Raw genomic sequence first — 21,481 nt, 5'->3', positions numbered from 1 at the left:
GCCGACAGTGACATCACAGGAGAGCTGCAAGATGATTGGTTGGTGAGTAGCAGCTGTTAGAATATCTCAAAAAAATAAGGGGAAAGTTGTTTTTTTTGTTGAAAATAAAACCTCTGGTGATAAGGTGAGCACTACTAAAGTGTTTTTTTAAGGACTTTATATTGAAGTGGGTAGAGCAAGGCCCCTCGTGTAATTAGTATTTTTTTAATTCAGGGAGTAACTAATTAACCTCAGGGTAAGTCATGACAGGAGATCTCAGCCCCGTGATATGCTCCTCCTGCGCTATGTGGGAAATCAGGGACGCTTCCAGTGTCCCTGGTGACCTTGTGTGCAGCAAGTGTATCTAGCTGCAGCTACTGGCTACCTGCATTGCGGAGCTGGAGCTGCGGGTGGATTCACTGTGGAGCATCCGTGATGCTGAGGAAGTCGTGGATAGCACGTTTAGTGAGGTGGTCACACCGCAGGTAATGGCTGTACAGGCAGAAAAGAGATGGGTGATCACCAGACGGAGTAGTAGGCGTAGGCAGGTAGTGCAGGAGTTCGCTGTGGCCATCCCTCCTCAAACAGATATACTGCTTTGGATACTGTTGGGGGGGGCGGGGATTACCTCCCAGGGGAAAGCAGCACCAGGCAAGCTCGCATCACCACGGAGGGCTCTGCTGCACAGCAGGGGAGGAAAAGGGTTGGAAGAGCTATGGTGATAGTGAATTCTATCGTAAGGGGTGCAGATAGACGTTTCTGTGGCCACAAACGAGACTCCAGGATGGTATGTTGCCTCCCTGGTGCTAGGGTAAAGGATGTCTCGGAGCGGCTGCAGGACATTCTGAAAGGGCAGGGTGAGCAGCCAGAGGTCGTGGTCCAAATTGGTACTAACGACATAGGCAGGAAAAGAGATGATGTCCTGCAAAGTGAATGCAGGGAGTTAGGCAGAAGGTTAAAAAGCAGGACCTCGAGGGTTGTAATCTCAAGATTACTCCCTGTGCCACGTGCTAGTGAGGGTAGGAATAGGGCGATTAGGCAAATGAATGCGTGGCTGAAGAACTGGTGTAGGCGGGAAGGCTTCAGCTACTTGGATCATTGGGATCTCTTCTGGTGCAGAGGTGACCTGTACAAGAAGGACTGGTTGCACCTAAACTGGAGGGGGACCAATATCCTTGCGGGAAGATTTGCTAGCACTACTCCGGACTGTTTAAACTAGTCTTGCAGGGGGGTGGGACCCAAAGTAGCAGTCTCTCAGATAAGATAGTTGAGGCAAATGTAAAGGTTAAAGCAAGCAAGTCAAGTAGGCAGGCCGGACAGGGGCAGGACAGGGAGCGTGAAAGGTCTGGTAGGCTAAACTGCATTTACATTAACGCAAGAAACCTTACAGGTAAGGCAGATAAACTCAGAGAATGGATCGGTACATGGGATTGTGATATTATAGCTATTACAGAAAAGTGGTTGAGAGATGGGCAGGACTGGCAGCTCAATGTTCCGGAGTACCGATCCTTCTGGTGTGACAGACGTGGAGGTAAGAGAGGAGGGGCAGTTGCACTATTGATTAGGGAGGACATCACGGCAGTACTTAGGGAGGATATCCCAGGAGGAATGTCCAGCGAGGCCATATGGGTAGAACTCAGAAATAAGAAAGGGATTCCGGAGAAGGGTCACTGACCCGAAAAGTTAACTCTGCTTCTCTTTCCACAGATGCTGCCAGACCTGCTGAGTGGTTCCAGCATTTCTTGTTTTTATTTCAGATTTCCAGCATCTGCAGTATTTTGCTTTTAATATAATAAGAAAGGGGTGATCACTTTGATGGGATTATACTGTAGGCCCCCCAATAGTCAGAGGGAAGTGGAGGACCATATATATAGGGAAATCACAGATAGGGGTAGGAATTATAGGGTTGTAATAGTAAGTGATTTTAACTTCCCTAATATTGACTGGGACTGCCTTAGTGCTAAGGGATCAGATGGGGAAGAATTTGTTAAGTGTGTGCAGGATAGTTTTCTGAAGCAGTATGTGGATGGCCCTACTAGAAAAGGGGCTACACACGATCTCCTCTTAGGAACTGAGGATGGGCAGGTGGGTGATGTGTCAGTGGGGGAGCACTTTGGGACCAATGACCATAACTCTATTAGCTTCAAGATAGATATGGAAAAGGGCAGGACTGGTCCTCAGGTTGAAGTCCTAAATTGGGGGAAGGCTAATTTTGATGGCATCAGACAGGAACTCTCAAAAGTTGAATGGGAGAGGCTGTTTACAGGTAAAGGGACATCTGGCAAGTGGGAGGCTTTTAAAAGTGAGATAGGAAGAGTTCAGGGCCGGCATGTTCCTGTTAGATGGAAGGGCAAGGCTGGCAATTTTAGGGAACCTTGGTTGACGTGGGATATTGAGGGTCTGGTCAGGACAAAGAAGGAAGCATATGTCAGGTATAGGCAGCTGGGATCGAGCGAGTCCCTCGAGGAGTATAGGGGATGTAGGACTACACTTAATAAGGAAATTAGGAGGGTGAAAAGGGGCCATGAGATTTCCCTGGTAGATAAGATCAAGGAGAATCCTAAAAGATTCTATAAGTATATTAAGAGTAAAAGGGTAGCTAGGGAGAGAGTAGGTCCCATTAAGGATCAGTGTGGCAATCTATGTGTGGAGCCACAGAAAATGGGCGAGGTCTGAAATGAATATTTCTCGTCCGTATTTACCGTGGAGAAGGTCATGGAAGCTAGTGAGTTCAAGGGAGGGAACACCGATATCCTGGAGCATATCAACATTACAAAGGAGGAGGTGCTGGAGGCTTTGAAGCGCATTAAGGTGGATAAATCCCCAGGGCCTGACCAGGTGTATCCTAGGATGCTATGGGAAGCAAGGGAGGAGATTGCTGTGGCCCTGGCACAGATTTTTGTATCATCATTAGCCACGGGTGAGGTACCAGAAGACTGGAGGAAAGCTAATGTTGTGCCTTTATTTAAGAAGGGCAGCAGGGATAAGCCAGGGAACTACAGGCCGGTGAGCCTTACATCAGTGGTGGGAAAGTTATTGGAAGGGATTCTGAGAGACAGGATTTATATGCCTCTGGAGAGGCATGGTCTGATTATGGATAGTCAGCATGGCTTTGTGCGTGGGAAATCATGTCTCACGAATTTGATTGAGTTTTTCGAGGAGGTGACCAAGAGGATTGACGAGAGCAGGGCAATGGACGTTGTCTACATGGCCTTTAGCAAGGCCTTTGACAAGGTCCCGCATGATAGGCTGGTCCAGAAGGTTCGAACACATGGGATCCAGGGTGAGCTCGTAAATTGGATACAAAATTGGCTTGGTGATAGGAGGCAGAGGGTGGTAGTGGAGGGTTGTTTTTCAGATTGGAGGCCAGTTGTGTGCCGCAGGGATCGGTGCTGGGCCCTCTGTTGTTTGTCATATATATTAATGACTTGGATGTGAATGTAAGGGGCATGATTAATAAGTTTGCAGATGACACCGAAATTGGTGGTATAGTGGACAGTGAAGAAGGTTGTCTTTGGTTACAACAGGATATAGATCAACTGGGAAAGTGGGCAAGGGAGTGACAAATAGAATTTAACGCAGACAAGTGTGAAGTGATGCATTTTGGGAAGTTAAACCAGGGCAGGACATATACAGTGAATGGCAGGGCCCTGGGGAGTGTTCTTGCGCAGAGAGACCTTGGGGTGCAAGTACATAGTTCCCTGAAAGTGGCAACACAGGTTTACAGGGTGGTGAAGAAGGCATATGGCATGCTTGCCTTCATCGACCGAGGCACTGGGTACAAGAGTTGGGACATCATGTTACAGTTGTACATAACGTTGGTTAGGCCGCATTTGGAGCACTGTGTGCAGTTCTGGTCACCGCACTACAGGAAAGATGTGATTAAGTTAGAGAAGGTGCAGCAAAGATTCACAAGGATGTGCCCTGGTTTGGAGGGCTTGAGTTATAAAGAGAAACTGGATAGGCTGGGTCTGTTTTCCCTGGAGCGAAGGAGGCTGAGAGGGGTATATAAAATTATGAGAGGCATAGATAGGATAGATAGCCAGAGTCTGTTTCCCATGGTAGGGGTGACTAAAACTAGAGGGCATAGATTTAAGTTGAGAGAGAGGAGGTTTAAAGGGGATCAAAGGGGTAAATGTTTCACACAAAGAATAGTGGGTATCTGGAATGAGCTGCCTGAGGAGGTGGTGGAGGTAGGAACAGTAGTGACATTTAAGAGGCATCTGGACAGGTACTTGAATGAGCAAGGCGTAGAGGGATATGGAATTAATGCAGGCAGGTGGGATTAGTATAGATAGGCATTATGGGTCGGCATGGATGCAGTGGGCTGAAGGGCCTGTTTCTATGCTGTACGACTCTATGACCTTGGAGTGAAAGTCCACAGATCCCTGAAGGTAGCAGGACAGGTCGATATGGTGCTAAAGAAGGCACGTGGAATCCTTTCCTTTATTAACCTAAGGTATAGAATTCAAGAGCAGGCAGGTTATGTTGGAACTGTATAAAACATTAGATCGGCCACAATTGAGTACTGTGTGCAGTTCTGGTCACCTCATTACAGAAAGGATGTAATTGCACTAGAGGGTACAGAGGAGATTTACGAGGATGTTGCCAGGACTGGAAAATTGCAGTTATGAGGAAAGATTGGAAAGGCTGCGGTTGTTCTCCTTGGAGCAGAGAAGGCTGAGGGGAGATCTGACTGAAATGTACAAAATTGTGATGGGCCTGCATAGAGTGGATATGAAGGCCTATTTACCTTAGCAGAGAGATCAGTCACTAGAGGGCATACATTTAAAGTGATTGGTAGAAAGATTAGAAGGGAGATGAGGAAATGTTTTTTCACTAAGAGAATGGTGGGTGTCTGGAACTCACTGCCTGAAAGGGTAGTAGTGGCAGAAACCCTCAACTCATTTAAAAGGTGTCTAGATATGCACCGAAACCTTCAGGGCAACGGACCAAATGCTGGAAGGTGGGATTAGGCTGGGTGGCTCATATTTCAGCTGGTGTAGACACAATGGGCCAAGTGGCCTCTTCCTGTGCCATAAACTTTCTATGATTCTATGAGTGCTCAGGTTGTGTCTGGATTCCAGTAACTCTCTGCATTGGTCACTAATCAGAAAATAGCACAATGCAAAGGGTGCTCTGATTATTTAATAGAAGGCATGTTGAGTATTCAAAACATTAAGCATTTAAAGGGAAACTAAATAAGTACATAAGGGAGAAAGGATTCAAATGAATATTTGTTCACAGCATCCACACATAGCTTGTAGTATAACAATGAGGTGGGAAGGGAGGGCTGGCGTCATTTTTAAAGGGCTTTTCAGCTCTTACATTTCATTTTAATTTTTAAACACACATTGCTTCATTGCTTGAAAATTTATTAACAATAATTAAATAAATGTTCCCAGCCCTTCTTCCCCCCTCCCACCCAATAACCTCATGTTTTATTCCTTGCCCTTTCCTCCCTGCAAAATACTTACCTTGTGCTCCCGACCTTCCCCCCCTCCCCCACCAAAGTTAATAAACTATGAACGTTACCCCTTCCCATCACCCTCGAGATCAACTGGAAACATTTAACCCTGCTCCTGCCCTGAAAACTTACCTGCTCTCCACCCCCCCCCCCCGGCAACCAGTGTTCTGCCTTGGATCTCCAAACGAAAATCCGGAGGCACAGGAGTCCTGGCAACCGACCTAAATATTGCAGTAGGACGGCCGGCAGGAGCTGGTAAGTCTTTAACTTACATTCATTACCATATTTAAATCATGCTCGCATCGCCAAGTGGTGGAGGGGGGCGGTGGTGGCCACCATGAGGCTTCGCTGCCACAAACAATATGGGGCCGGGCCTTCCCGGCTTCGAGGCGGGCCTTTCCTGGAGGCATTTGCCAGGTCCCGCTGCCATGCCCTCCATTGGATTTCACAATGCTGATACTGATACTACTTTTTGTTTTATGATTAGTAATTTTGACTCTTCTGGATTTTGTTTAACAAGAGACTTGATAGCTGTGCATTCAGTTGAATAAGAAAAGATTGCTCTTTGAGTTTGATCCAAATTTTACAGGGATCGCTGAAGAACTGAAACTACTGTCATTGGTGGAAGTCCAGTTATGATAAAAAATTCTATGTTTTGTCTTTATGATGATATTGCTCTTTGTGTGCTCTGCCTGTACGGATTTTTGACAAAGTGGACTGTTGAAGAGTGCATGAAACAGAAAATGCCAGTAAGACACACAACAGGCCTTGGGTGTATCTGTGGTGAGAATGGACAAGTTCATGTCGTGGGTGTGAACCCACCCCGCAGACGTTGACTGATCCGCTGTGTGTTTGCAGCATTTTCTGTTCTTACTCGAAATGTGGTTCATGGTGACTGTTGCATTCCCAGTCCCAAGAAAATTGTAAATCACAACAGCAGATGCCATTTTTTTGCAGCATTTAAATTCTTCTCCTTGAAAGCACAGTTCCCTCTGGCAACCAGAGCTATCCATGGTTCTCCTGATCTGGGTGTGAAGTATTCTGTGTTCGGGTCACACCCCAGATGGTTCCAGTTGGTCCTGGGGATTTCAATCACCCCCTGCACATTATCTTTAGGCGAACTGTCACCATACCCGCCGCGTATAATTTTAGTCATGTACCCAGCTGCAGAAAACACATTTAGTTGAGGAAAAAGTGACTAGAATCGCAAAGGCACTGGGAATTCACATTTTGGTAAAGGAGGGGGTGTAGGACATGTCAAACATGACATCCATGTGCTGTGGAATAAATAACAGCTGGGAGCTAAGTGGTTCACTGGAAGAAAAATTGTATGATCCTGCGTTTCAGCTGACCCTGTGTGATGAAATAGTTTAAACAGAAACTGAGGCTGATTGAAAGTCTACTATGAAATACAAGACTAATTACTCAAGCGTAAAAGTGCAAGTTACAGGAAGAAATGGGCTGGATTTTGTTTCCCCGCTGCCAGGAGTGGTGGTGGGTGTAGAAAATGCATCTGGCACGGATGGGCCACGTGCCACCACACCAAAGCGATCTTCAGCCTGGTGGCTCATTACAATATGCAAGGTGGCCATCCCCCCTCCCCCCCAATCACGTGGTGGAGCCAGCCTTGGCGACACCGTGTATGGCGTCATCTATCTCTGCACAGGCACTGGCGCCATTTTTAAAGAGTTGCCAGCCCTGCTCAGAGACTGCAGAGTTAAACCCCTGTCCCCCACTCTACACCAAAAATAAATGTTTGTCCTGTTTTCCCCCCACACCGAAATTGCAGTTGACCCCTTTTTCCCAACAAGTGCACAAAGTTCATAGTTCACCACTTCCCCCCCCCCACCCCCAAACTGCACAAATTGCTATCTTCACCCTTCCCCGCTCCCCCCAACCTGCCCTGCAACTGCACAAAATGCAGAGGTCATCCCTTCACCAACCATCCCCCCAACCCTCCCCAGCTACATTAAAAATACTGAGTTCCCCCTTCCCACCTTGGTGGCACCGTCTTCAGGAAAGTGAAGGCCGAAGAGTGCCTCCCATCACACAGAAGATCCAGATCCGAGGGTAAGATGGTGGGGAAGTGTATTTAAATAGATACATGAGCTTTATTTAAGTATTTAAAGCAGGGTCTTGTCACCGAGCGGTGGAGGAGCCACCAGGGAGCTTTGCCGCCGCCGGGAAGATCGGGCCCAGCAATGCCGGCATTGGGCTCCATGGCAGGCCGCTACTGCCGCAATCTTTCACCCCCCCAACACCACCCCCCCCCCCCCACCACGGAGCCTGACATCGGAAGCAGAACAAATTCAGCCCAATATGTGTATTACTATTGGCAAGTGATCTGTGATTCATCAGGTGCTGTAAAGCATTTATTGACTTAAGGAAGAGGTATGATTTAATTAAAGCTGTTTTTTTTTGCAGAGGGCGAACTACACTGCAATGCACAATAATTCCTGGTTTAATAAACTGCCTCGAGCTTTCAGGTTTTCAGGACCAGTTCTCCTTTCTTCTTGTTTGTTGGCATCCTTACATCTATGAAAGATGATGGACATACAGCAAACAATCCATTTAAATGGGGCGTCTTCTCTTGGTGCACCTTTGTTGATGGCTCTGAAGGCCATTCCTTAAGAGGCAGGTTCTGCCACAAGTGTTGCAGGTGAAGCTGTCAAGTGATGCTCTGAGTTGTTGTTTTTGACGTTGGCGCCTGTTGCCACGCTACCATAGCAACTAGTCATCATGGTAGTGCACACCAGTCCACAGGATGTGTCGCCATTTCCCTCTTTCACCAACTAGTGACTCAAGAGCGATAGTCAACATTTAGAGCCTTCAATTCACGCTTGCACGTATCCTTGGAGCAGAGCTTTGGGGGCCCCACTGGTCGTCTGGCCCCGGCTACCTCATCATACAGAAGGTCCTTGGGTATGCGACCGTCTTCTATCCTGCGGACTTGTTCAATCTACCGAAGCTGCCTTTGTTTGATTAGTGCCAACACACTTGGGAGCACTGCCTTTGAGAGGATTGATTTTTGTCCTGCCAGGAAATATCCATAAAGCACAACAGACAGTGAAGATGGAAATTATCGAGCTTCTTTTCCTGGTAGATGTAAGTTGCCCATGTTTCACAGCCATACAGCGAGGTGCTGAGAACACAGGCCTTATACACCATGAGCTTGGTCCTATGTGTCAGCTTGGTGTTACTCTATGCGCCTTTCGCAAGTCGGAAAAAGGTGGTAGCTGCTTTCCCTATGCGTGTATCAAGCTCTGCATCAAGGGACAGATTCTCTGTCACTGTGGACCCAAGGTAGCAGAACAGTAGTTTTGTTGAAAGAAACACAAGAAAGTAAGGATGGATTTGAAGTAAATCACAAATTTTGAATTTTCTGTCTTTCTGTTGCTTGCTGACATGGAGGAGCTAGCTGGGAGATGTTGGTGGGCATTACTGTGTGAGAGCTGAACTAACATGAAAAGTCGAGTCATCCCAGGTTAATGGCTGGCTGACTCCAATGTTAATTCCATTTCCACATTATCACCTGCAGTAACTCCCCCTGCAGATCAATTCTCTTGAAATCACTGTTCAATGAAAAAATTAAGGACAATAATAGGATTTTGAAGATGATTGGAATTCAACGTACAGTTTAATGTTGAAATTAAATTCCCCCTTCCTGGATGTACCACAGGCAAACTACCCACTGGTACCACATCCAGGTGTCAGCCTGAATACAGCATTGACAGTCCATTCAACCAGGTGGGGGTGCAGGGGTATTGCAGCAGGTCCAATCCTGCACTTGTCTTATGAAAATGCATACTTTTCAGAGAGAATTGCTGGATTGCAATCACTATGAATTCGAGCTGCTCTTTCTCCCCCTCCCCTTCCCCCGCCATTCCTGAAGTTAATTGTAATACTGCTATTACTGCTCCAACTGAACAGCTTTGAGCCTGGGATATTCTTGTTCTGTGTCAAGAGGGGAGCTGTTTGTTTTTTGTTTTTAAAAGGATAATGTTGACAGTTACTGGGAGTTAACCGAGAGCTGTTGGTGCACTTGAGTACAAAGAAATGCAATCACCTGCAAACCAGTCGTGTGTCTGCAATGTTTCAACTTTAACTGTTAAAGGAGATCATTTCACTAATACATGAAATGACCAGTTCCTTTCCAGTAAGAGTGAAAGGGTCCATATTCTGATGGATTTCCTTCCTATCTCTGTATCCTCCTCCAGCTCTGAAACACACAGGTATGTGATGCTCCTCCAATTCTGGCCTCTTGTGCATCCCTGAATTTCATTGTTGGCGACCATGCTTTCAGCTGCCTTGTCCCAAAGCCCTGGAATTCCCTCACAAAACCTCTCTGCCTCTCCACCTCTCTTCTCCTGTAAGACACTCCTCAAAATCGATCTTTTTAACCAAGCTTTTGGTGATGTGTCCTATTACCTCTTCATGTGGCTTGCTGTCAATTTTTGCCTGTCTCCATTCCTGTGAAGTACCTTGGAATGTTTTTACTATGTCAGAGATGCTATAGAAATGCAAGTTGTTGTTGAGATATCTTTTGTTGCATTGCACAAATTTTTTTTTCAACACCCTGTAGGTGGAAGGAGACCAAGTTCCTCCAGGTCACACCAGCAGTCAGTCAACAAAAAAGATCCGTGCAATAAAGGCCGACACGTTACAACAACTTGGAAACAATTTGTTGACAGCTTCTGGAGACGGTGATTCTAATTACACCAGAATCTGTTTGTTAACGTACCGAGCATTTGCTTCTCCAGAAGCTGTATTGGATCTGCTGCTGGACAGGTGAGAGCAAATAATCTTTGTTTAATGGCAATGACAGGATTCTTCAGTCAGGTTATTTTCATATCATGAATCTACCAATCTGGATAGGAATTACTGAAGACCATCTATTGCAAGTGTCAAAGTTCACTGCTCATGGGCTGGGTGTCCCTCCCAGTTCTCGATAAGAAGGGCAATGCTTTGCTGCTGGAAGCTCTCCTGGTACAATATCATCTAAACACTTCTTCTTTCATTGCTCTTTAGTGAAATGACGTACAGTCCATTCCTTACTGATGCCTTGCAACAAACATTGGTACATTCCTGGCTGTAGACTCAGTTAGACAGAAGTTATTTGAAGGCTAACAAAAGATTGTGCCCACTACATTTGGTCTTTGCACGTATTTACGTTTTTACCCAAATTCGCAATCAATAGACGACTATTCTAGTGTTCAATATGGAAAAATGTTAAAATCTCATATTCTGTGACTTTCTTTTATATTCTCAAGCATTTGTGTAAGATATTTCTTAAAGAGGAAAATTTGTGAATGTTTTGGGCCCATCGAGCTGAATTTTACTGACCCCCCCCCCCCCCTCACAACATCAGGGGTCGTGGCGGGGGTGCAGGGGGCACCAGAAAATCCTTCCGAGACAGTCCCGCCACGGGCCTCGACCCTGGAAAGGTCCTGCCCCATTTTACTGGCAATGGCGAAGCCTCAGGGACCCCGCCGCTCGGCAAAAAAACTGCATCTGTAAATAAATTATAATTAAAGAATTATAACTCATCGTGATGGCTGTCCCATGCCAATATTCCAGCCGGATGCCGGAGGTCCTGCGCCTTCGGAGCGGAGATCCGAGGCATAACACAGCTGTGGAGAGGGGAGGAGTGAAATTTTCAGGGCAGGTGGGAGTTCTAGTGGGAAAACCTCCTACTCTTGGCTGAGGGGATGGTGGGAAGGGAGCGAACTTCAAAGGTAACGAAGTTCAGGGGGGAAAGTTCGGCATCAGAATAAAAGTTTGTTTGGGGGGGGGGTGGGATAAAGCAATTTATATATTGAGTACTCATTGTGGTGGCAGGGGGGTGGGTCGGTGGGCAGGCGGTAGGAGAGAGGATTCAAAGTGAGATTACAATTCTATTTTTATAAAGATGTAAATGACCTGTCAGGCATTTTTGCACTTTAAAAATGGTGCCGGCGCCTGCACGGTGGTGCCGGATACCATTGCTGGCAATGAAGCACCCTCCCCCTCGACATCATCAGGGGTGGGCAGTCCGCCCACTCCATGTTAATGAGCTGCCGTGCAAAGTATCGTGGCGGTTCCACAGCGCACGTCCCACACGTGCACCGCGCACTTTTCGAAGCTTGCTGCCGAGAACAGCGCCGAGCTATTAAAATTCAGCCCAGTGTTTCCTCCTTCATTTCCAGTAGGAAATATTTTCTGTTGCACAACCTTCCTGCAGCCTCATGAATTCAATGATTTGAGTTCTGCGTGGTTCTATAACTCCTCTTGATAACATCCTGTGACGAGCTGGTAGGTTGTATCTTTGCAAAAAGGCACGCCAGTTATTGCCAGCCCCCCACGTCCCACCTCCCGACATCCCCCCCACACCTGTCTCCCCCCAAAGAAGGAGGCACCCAGCATGCTGAGGCACTCCATCTAGTGGTTTACGGTACAATAGAATAAAGTATAACCTCAGAACTCAAATCCACAACCACGTGGCAATGTTTTTGCTTAATCTTTTACAAAATATCTAATTGATCTTGGTCCCATGCCAACGCAATGTTGAGTGCAAATCATACAAAATTTGAAATGTGCAGTGAATAATGATCTGGCACCTGTGTTAAAGTTTAACACAGTAACAGAGGCTTTCAGTGTGAGGCTGTATGTGTCAGTTGGAGCTACCTGCAACAAGTTGTACCCTGGATGTGTAAATGTCTGAGGGGGGGAAGGTTATTTTCAGTAAAAGAGGGCTTTAAAACGGGCTTAAAGACGATCAAAGTGCTGAAATTGAGTGCAAAGAAAGAAGCTTTTATGGGAAATGTGTTGACAAAATCTTGGTTAAATAAAGTCTGCTTATGACTGAAATAGCAAGATACAACAAACAATTCTGCAACTGCAGCAGTTCAAATACATTTTAAACACCATCAGTGATTAGACTTTGGACTGAATTTTCCATGTCTGCCACCGAGATAGGCGGCCGACGTAAACTATGGCTGGCTGCCCGCGTGGATCACTCGACGCAGAGCCGGTGCAATATTAAAGGCAGCGGTCATTTAAATGGCGGGCATTCCATCCTCGACAATGGCATCAGGCGCCACTGTGCAGGCACCGACGCCATTTTTAAAGGGCTTCCTGCACTTCCATTTAATTTAAATATTTAAAGGACAATGATTGTAAAAAATTAAATAACATTATCCTGACCCTCTCCCACCGCCCTGCCAATGACCATGAAATTCATTACCTGCCCTCTCCCCCACCCCACGAAACACTTACCTTGTGCTCCCAACCTTCCCACCTGCAAAGTTTATCAACTTTAAACTTTACCCCTTCCCGTCACCCCCAGACCAATGAAATTAGTTTTACCCCACTCCGCAACCCCCCCCCCCACCCCACCGTCCTGCACTGAGAAATGTACCTGCTCCCCCGCCCCCACCAGTGTACCACCTTATATCACCAGATGGAGATCCAATGGCGCGGGAGTGCCGGAATCCCGCTCCAATATGGACGGACAGCGGGAGTGTTAAGTATTTAATTCATTAATTTTACTAAATTAACATATTTAAATTTTGGTCCCTTTGCTGACTGGTGGGTGGGGGTGGGGGCTGCTGCCACGAGGCCTCACCGCCGCTGGCAATATTGGGCCGGGCTTTCCTGGTGTCGAGGCCTGTGGCGAGCCTCCACCAGAGGTATTTTATGGCCCCACCTGCCATGACCCCCGACGTCAGGGGGCGCTGTGAAATCAGGCCCTTTAGTTTCTCCTTCATCTTTTCCACCCTTTTAATTCTTTACCTTTTTGTGCTCAATTGTAGAATGGTTGCCAGCTTATGTGCTTCACGAATGTGAATTGGGGTCATGGTTCAGAACTCATTCAGGGCACACAAGAATGTTCACTACTGCCGAGCTGATAACCTTCAGTTGATCTTCTCAGGCTTTCGAGGAGTGAACTGTGTTTAGGTAGGAAGAGTTTCCCAACCTGATGATTCTATACTTTAAGATAATTGGCAAAAGAACCACAAGCGATAAAAAATTTTCTTTTAAGCAGCGAGCTGGTGATCTGGAATGCACTGCCTGAAAGAGTGATGGAAACAGAACTAACAGTAACTTCCAAAAGGGAATTGGATCCATTGTTGAAAAGGAAAACATTGTAGATGTGTGGGACAGAGTGAGACTAATTGGTTAGTTGTATCAAAGAGCCGGGCACAAGTACGGTCGGCTGAATGGTCTCCTCCTATACTGTACGATTCTATAATTCTAAGATTGAAAATGATCCATGCTACACCCCACTCCTCTCTCCCCACAAGGTTCTGCACAAATATCTTTTCATGAAGATTTGTGTATCATTGGGCAAACAGGTGCAAGCAGAGTAGGCACATAATCATGTAAAAACTGTGTAAAGTTAATGACATTTCAAGATAGTATTGCAACATGCTAAATAGAAGTTAAAGTGAAAAGTTTTAACAAAACCAGCCAGTTACTGAATCTACAGCGTCAGGGTTTTTAAAAAATGTTTGACAGCCAATTATGGATCAAATGCTTGTTTAAAATGACAATTTATCCTTTATGACCAATTGCAGGTATGGAAAGTGTGACTGTGAGGAATACGGCAAACAAAGGTCTCCTGAAACAAGTGCCGAAATCAGAAAGTAAGTTCAGCCCAATGTGTGACTAAAGTATGCTTCATTCATATCGTTAATATTCTCAATTGCTGTAAATGTAAAACTGTAATTGACATGACAATTGTGAAACGGAAGGGTTGTGAAGAAACTCATGACAGTATTGAAGGAAACTGATCTCCCTTGCAATGTTTGTATTTTTTGGTGCTGTTTGGAAACTGTCTGGCAATGTAATTTTTACAGATGTTTATGAATAAAGTATATTTTGGAAATAAAAAAAAATTCAGAATGAGTAGACTGCCAAAGTCATTTGGCGGAATGCCTCATCACCAGAACTTTCAAACAAGCACCAAGATGTAGCTTGGCTGGTGGTGAGAAGAGCCCTCCCCGTTGGATCCATCCTGCACGCCCGAAATCTCGCCCCCTCGCGCAATGCCCCCGCGGTGGCTGTGGTGGGGAAGAGACGGTCGCCCACCTCCTCCTGGAATGTGTCTTTGCAAAGCAGGTGTGGAAAGAGATGCAGTGGTTTTTGTCGAGGTTCATCCCAAGCAGCTCTGTAACACAGGAGTCTGTGCTCTATGGGCTGTTCCCAGGGACGCACACCGCGACAAATATCAACTGCTGCTGGAGGACTATCAATTCGGTGAAAGACGCCCTTTGGTCTGCCCGAAACCTGCTGGTCTTCCAGCGCAAAGAGTTGTCCACGACCGAATGTTGCAGACTGGCACATTCCAAGGTCCAGGACTACGTGCTGAGGGACGCACTAAAGCTTGGGGTAGCCGCAGCAAAGGCTCAATGGGGAAAGACCACAGTGTAAGGTCCCCCCACCAAGCTGAACTGAGGGGCTGGATCCATGGAAAACCCCTCGAACTGTATCGGGAAAATTTTCATTTGCTGTAAAATGTCAAAATGTAATTGGCATGACAAATGTGAAATGGAAGGGCTGTGAGGCAACTCATGATTGTAATGAAGCAACGGACCTCTTTTGCACGGTTTGCACGGTTTGTATTTTTTGACTTGGTGCTGTTTGAAACTGGTAATGTCATTTTACAGATTTTTATGAATAAAGTATATTTTGCAAATAAAAAAAAAATTCAGAATACAATAATGTGAAAGGAAATTGCTGGAGAGCCAGCAGTTCCTGTAAATTTATGTAGGAACTTCCTCATGAAGGCATCCCATAGCAGTACAGTGAACACCCTGCCAGACCATAGCAATCACATTAAACATTGACTGCCTCTCTAATATTTACATTATTCCGAGAGATCAGAGAATTAAAAAAAAATTGTATCAGCACAAAACATCCAAAACTCTTCAACAGAAAATTGCTTGAATTTCAATATCAAGGTTTTGAGTTGTTTACCTCAAGTTGACAATTCTGGACTATACAGCCAGAGTAAAAGAAATGGGTTTCCCTCCTCCTTCCCCCTTGCTTTTTGTCCATCCGATCTTGCCAAGCCAGTCTCACTGCGGTGTCCTGTGAACTTCTTGTGAAAGTTTGAAAAAATAAATCACCATTTAGTGCAATCATACATCTAGATTGTGACATGTTCCTGGTATCCTGGCTTTGGCAGAACTCCCATTCTGTTGCCACTGAATGTTTTGCATTGTGCCATAATCTAACTTGCCCATCTGGCTCCTGAATTCATGAAGTCAAGTACTTTGTCCAAGTAATGGTTACTCATGTTCAAATTGTGATAGTTAAAAGCTTTCAATGGTATTCGACAGCAGGCAGCATCACATCCATGCAATTCTGCATAAATCATCAGAGATTAACAGGAACCTGGTTAAGTTTTTGCTCTTCACCAAGATTGCTGAGGTCATTTTAGTGCCCTGGATCAGGTCAGTTATCTGAGTAGAAGCTTGGGATTAAACCCAGGATTATTCTGGTGTGTACAGCCGATGAACTAAACTCAGAAATATTAGAGAGGAAGGAAAGAAAATGCATCAAAATATCTTTCCTAGAAACAGCCCATAATTGCAAATATGTATTAAGCTTTGGTGATAATTGGAGGATGTGCATTATGAGGAATGCTTGCTACATTGGTGTTCTCGATCAAACGTTAAGTTGTGTCTGCGATGCGCATTGAATGGGCAGTGCTTCATAAAGAGTTTGAGGTTTTTTGAAAGTTGAGAGAGTTGAACTTAGGGCCAAAGTTTGGGAATCTGTTTCAGTACTTGTGCAGTGGTTCATTCTTTCTTCTTTCCACCCCGACCCCACCATCACCATCACCACCACCCATGCCAATAAATCCTGGCAAATATAAAACAGCCAAATATTAAAGTTATGTTTAACTTAGAATGGTTCTATTTGGGTTCTGAATTTAATTTGGTGTCAGGCAGATATTCCAAGACTGGAAGTGAAGCATGCTGAACTGGACTAGATTAGAGCTTGGAGAGGAGGAATACACCCATGAGACAGCAAGGAAATAATTAGCTGGGATAACTGACATATTAGATTTTATCAAGGTTTGGGTTAAAGGGCTCAAATGTATTTAAACGGTCATAAAACAAATGGTTGTATATAATTTCTGTGTGTGAAATACGGCTGCCATTTTAAATTTTGTTTGAAGGGTCGTTGCTGGCTTCCTCCTCTCTCCCTGATTGTTCCATAGATTTAGATCCTAATCTGTACCTGATTGATTTGAATCGGCATGAAAGCTGGGCCTTAGCATCTGTGGATGGAGATGGAAAAATTGGGAATAGATCCATTGTTGATTTATTGTGTAAGAACTCCTGCTCTCCACAGGATGTGATGTCAAGGAATTGTGGAATGGACACCTTGTGTGCTGTATCATTCAACCATCGAGGCTGCCAAATGCTGACCAGTTGTTTCCATACTACAAAGAAGGAAGAAAAGGAGGAGGGCTGACAGTATTGATTTCAGGAGAATATTACAATACTGGAGAGACAGGATGTCCAAGAGGGGCCAAGGGCAGAATCGATTTGGTTAGAACTAAGAATCAACTGAGCTACCATTACACTGCTGGGTGTATTCTACAGACCACCAAGCAGTGGGAATGATATAGAGGAACCCATTTGCAAGGAAACTACAGAGGGGTGCAAGAATTATACCGTAGTTTTAATGAAGGATTTCAATGATCCTAATATAGGCTGTGATAGAAATAACAAAAAAGGGCAGAGAGTTTCAGGAGTGTGTTCAGGAGAATGTTCTGGAGCAGTATGTTTCCAGTGCAATGAGGAAGAAGGCATTGCTGGATCTGGTTCTAGGGAATGAGGTGGGTCAAGTGGATCAAGTGTCATTCGGGGAACATTCAGGAGACAATGATCATAGTACATAAGTGTTAGGTTAGCTATGGAACAAGACAAGGAACAATCCAGAGTAAAAATAATGAATTGGGGAAGGGCAAATTTCAACAGGGTGAGAATGGATCTGGGGCCCAGTTGAATTGGAACTAAAGATTGGCAGACAAAACCTGTCAACAATGAGTTATTTTATTTATTTATTTTGAGATACAGCACTGAAACAGGCCCTTTGGCCCACCAAGTCTGTGCCGACCAACAAACACCAATTTATACTAATCCTACATTAATCCCATATTCCCTACTATATCCCCACCATTCTCCTACCACCTACCTACACTAGGAGCAATTTACAATGGCCAATTTACCTATCAACCTGCAAGTCTTTGGCTGTGGGAGGAAACCGGAGCACCCGGCGGAAACCCACGCGGTCACAGGGAGAACTTGCAAACTCCGCACCCAGTACCCAGAACTGAACCCTGGTTGCTGGAACTGTGATACTGCAGTGCTAACCACTGCGCCACTGTGCCACCCAAATCTTTAATGAGAATAATGTTCAGATACAATGGAGGTCCATTCCCACAGGGGGCAAGGTAGTTGAAACAAAGCCAGAGCTCCCTGGATGATGAAAGGGACATGGTAAGATGAAGCATATTGCAGGTTGATATACAAGGGAGAACCAGGCTAAATATAGAATGTTCAGTAGGAAAGCGAGAAAAGAAATAAGAGCAACAAAGAGAGCATGAGAAGAGTCTGGCAGCTAAGATAAAGGGGAACCCAAAGTCTTCTATAGACATATAAATAAGAAAAGGGTGCTGAAAGAAGAGGTTGGGCCAATTCGGGATCAAAAAGGAGATTTGCACATGGAGGCAGAGGGCATGACTGAGGTACTAAATAAGGACTTTACATCTGTCTTTATCAAGGAAGATGCTGCCAAAGTAATAGTGAAAGAGGAGGTAGCTGAGATACAGAATGGGCTACAAATTGATAAGGAGGTATTAGAAAGACTTGATAAGTCACCGGGATCAGATCAGATTCATCTGAGGATACTGAGGGAAGTAAGAGTGGAAATTGCGGAGGCACTGGCCATAATTTTCCAATCCTCCCTTGATACAGGAGTGGTGCTGGAGGACTGGAGAACTGCAAACCTTGTACCCTTGTTTAAAAAAGGATGTTGGATAAATACAGCTACCACAGGCCATTCAGTTTAACCTCAGTGGTGGCAAAGCTTTTAGAAACGATAATCCAGGCCAAAATTAACAATCACTTGGACAAATGTGGATGAATTAAGGAAGCCAACATGTATTTGTTGAGACTGAATCACGTTTAACTAACTTGACTGAGTTTTTTGCTGAGGGTACTGCGGTCGATGTGGTGTACATGGACTTTCAAAAGGCGTTTCATAAAATGCTGCAAAACAGGCTTGTCAGTAAAGTTGAAGTCCATGGAATAAAAGGGAAGTGGCAGAATGGATACAAAGTTGGCTGAGTAACAGGAAACAGTCATGGGGAATGATTTTTTTTTTGGGTTGGAGGAAGGTATATACTGGGGTTCCCCAGGGATCTGTATTAGGACCACTGCTTTTCAATCTATATTAATGATCTTGACTTGAGTGCGCAGGACACAATTTTCAAGATTTTCAGATGTCAAAACTTGGAAGTAATGTGAACTGTGAGGAGGATGTTGTTGAACTTCCAGAGGACATAGATAGGCTGGTGGTCAGTCATGTGGCAGATGAAATTTGATACAGACTGTATGAAATTATACTTTTTGGGTAGAATTATTTTCTGCAGCACAACCTTCCTGCAGCCTCATGAATTGAATGATTTAGGTTCTGCATGGTTTTATGACTCCTCTTGATAACATCCTGTGACCAGACAGTAGGTTGTATCTTTGCAGAAAGGGAAGGCAGTTATTGCCAGTCCCCTTATTTACATCCACACTATGCCCCACTCCTGTCAAAATGAATATACCCAGCATGGTGAAGCACTCCATCTGCTGGTTTGGAATAGAACCTTGGAACTCAAATCCACAACCATGTGGCAGTATCTTTGCTTAATTTTTCACAAAATATCTAAATGATCTTGGCCCCATGCCAACGCAGTGTTTAATGTAAATCATGCAAAGTTTGAAATGTTCAGTGAATGGTTTACAACGATGATCAGGTATTATCAGGTATTGAAGTTTAACAGAGTGACAGAGACTTTCAGTGTGAGTCTCTATGTGGAGGTTGGAGCTACCTGCAACAAATTATACCCTGGATGTGTAAATGTCTGAGGGGGAAGGTTATTTTCAATAAAAGAGGGTTTTAAAATGGGCTTAATGACAATCAGAGTTTATGAAACGAGTGCAAAAAAAGAAGCTATTCTGGGAAATCTGTTGTCCAGATCTTGGTTAAATAAATGTCTGCTTAACACTGAAATATGCAAGATACGACAAATCCATTCTGCAGTAACAGAATTGAAAAACATTTTCAACACCATCAGTGATGAGCCTTTGGTTTCTCCCCCTCCTTTTCCACCACTTTGCATTCTTTACCTTCCTGTGCTCTAGATGTTGGTAGATTTGTTTGCCAGTTTATGTGCTTCTCAAATGGTGAATTGGGGTCACTGTTTAGAACTCAGTCAGGGCACAAAAGAATTTTCACCACTGCTGAGCTGATCACCTTCAGTTGATGTGCTCGGATTTTAGAGGAGCAAACAGTATTCAGGGAAAAGAGTTTCCAAATTTTCTTATGATTGTAAAGTTTAAGATAATTGGCAAATGAACCAGAGGAATTGAGAATTTTTCCTTTGAAGGGACTTGGCGAGTTGCTGCAGTGCATCTTGTGTATGGTGCACTCTGTTGCCACTTGCACCGATGGTAGAGGTCGTGAATGTTTATGATGGTGGATGAGGTGCCAATCAAGCGGGCTGCTTTTGTCCTGGATGGCATCGAGCCTCTTGAGTGTTGTTGTTGCTGCACTCATCCAGGCAAAGGGAGACTATTCTCTCACATTCCTGACTAGTGCCTTGTTGATGGTGGTTAGGCCCTGGGGAGTCAGAAGGTGAGTTACTCAGCACAGAATTCCAAGCCTCTGACCTGCTGTAATAGCTGCAGTATTTATACAGCTGGTCCAGTTGAGCTTCTGGTCAATGGTAACCTGAGATCTGAGTGACTGAGGGGGCGGCACAGTGGCGCAGTGGTTAGCACCGCAGCCTCACAGCTCCAGGAACCCGGGTTCAATTCTGGTTACTGCCTGTGCGGAGTTTGCAAGCTCTCCCTGTGACCGCGTCGGTTTTCGCAGGTGCTCCGGTTTCTTCCCACAGCCAAAAACTTGTAGGTGATAGGTAAATTGGCCATTGTAAATTGCCTAATGTAGGTAGGTGGTAGGGAATATGGCATTACTGTCGGGTTAGTATAAATGGGTGGTTGTTGGTCGGCACAGACTCGGTAGGCCAAAGGACTTGTTTCAGTGCTGTATCTCTAAATAAATAAATAAAAACCCTCGACCATCACCCTCTGCCTCCTGCCACGAAGCCAATGTTGGATCCAATTTGCCAAACTGCCCTGGATCCCATGGGCTCTCACCTTCTTAACTAATCTCCCATGCAGGACCTTAGCAAAAGCCTTACTGAAGTCCATGTAGACTACATCAACTGCTTTACCCTCATCTACACATCTAGTCACCTCCTTGAAAAATTCAATCAAGTTTGTTAGACATGATCTCCTCCTGACAAAGCCATGCTAACTATCCTTGATTAATCCCTGCCTCTCCAAGTGGAGATTAATCCTGTCCCTCAGAATTTTTCCAACAGTTTCCCAACCACTGATGTTAGACTCACCGGCCTGTAATTACTTGGATTATCCCTGTTACCCTTCTTGAATAATGGTACCGCATTTGTTGTCCTCCAATCCTCTGATACCTCTCCCGTGGCCAGAGAGGATTTTAAAATCTGTGGCAAAGCCCCTGCTATCTCCTCCCTTGCCTCACATAACAGCCCAGATACATCTCATCTGGGCCTGGGAATTTATCCACTTTTAAGCCTGCGAAAACCCCTAGTACTTCCTCCCATTCATTGCTAATTCGTTCAAGTATATTACAATCCCCCTCCCTGATCTCGACGCCCCTACATCATCCTTCTCCATAGTGAACACAGATGAAAAGTAATCTTTTAAAACCTCACCTACGTTCTCC

The 21,481-nt window shown here is 45.1% G+C and overlaps 1 protein-coding gene across 1 annotated transcript in view; it reads left to right on the top strand.

The window, feature by feature from the left end:
- LOC137373248 (ral guanine nucleotide dissociation stimulator-like 1) overlaps positions 1-21,481 on the top strand; it is a 77,117-nt gene that overhangs the window by 19,614 nt on the left and 36,022 nt on the right. The window contains exon 5 of the mRNA XM_068038099.1: positions 10,029-10,234. Within this exon, the coding sequence (XP_067894200.1) occupies positions 10,029-10,234 (206 nt within the window). The remainder of the gene's footprint in view (positions 1-10,028; positions 10,235-21,481) is intronic.

This window comes from Heterodontus francisci, chromosome 8, assembly GCF_036365525.1.
Source record: "Heterodontus francisci isolate sHetFra1 chromosome 8, sHetFra1.hap1, whole genome shotgun sequence".
Taxonomy (NCBI): Eukaryota; Metazoa; Chordata; class Chondrichthyes; order Heterodontiformes; family Heterodontidae; genus Heterodontus; species Heterodontus francisci.
This window is presented reverse-complemented; position numbering and strand designations above follow the sequence as displayed.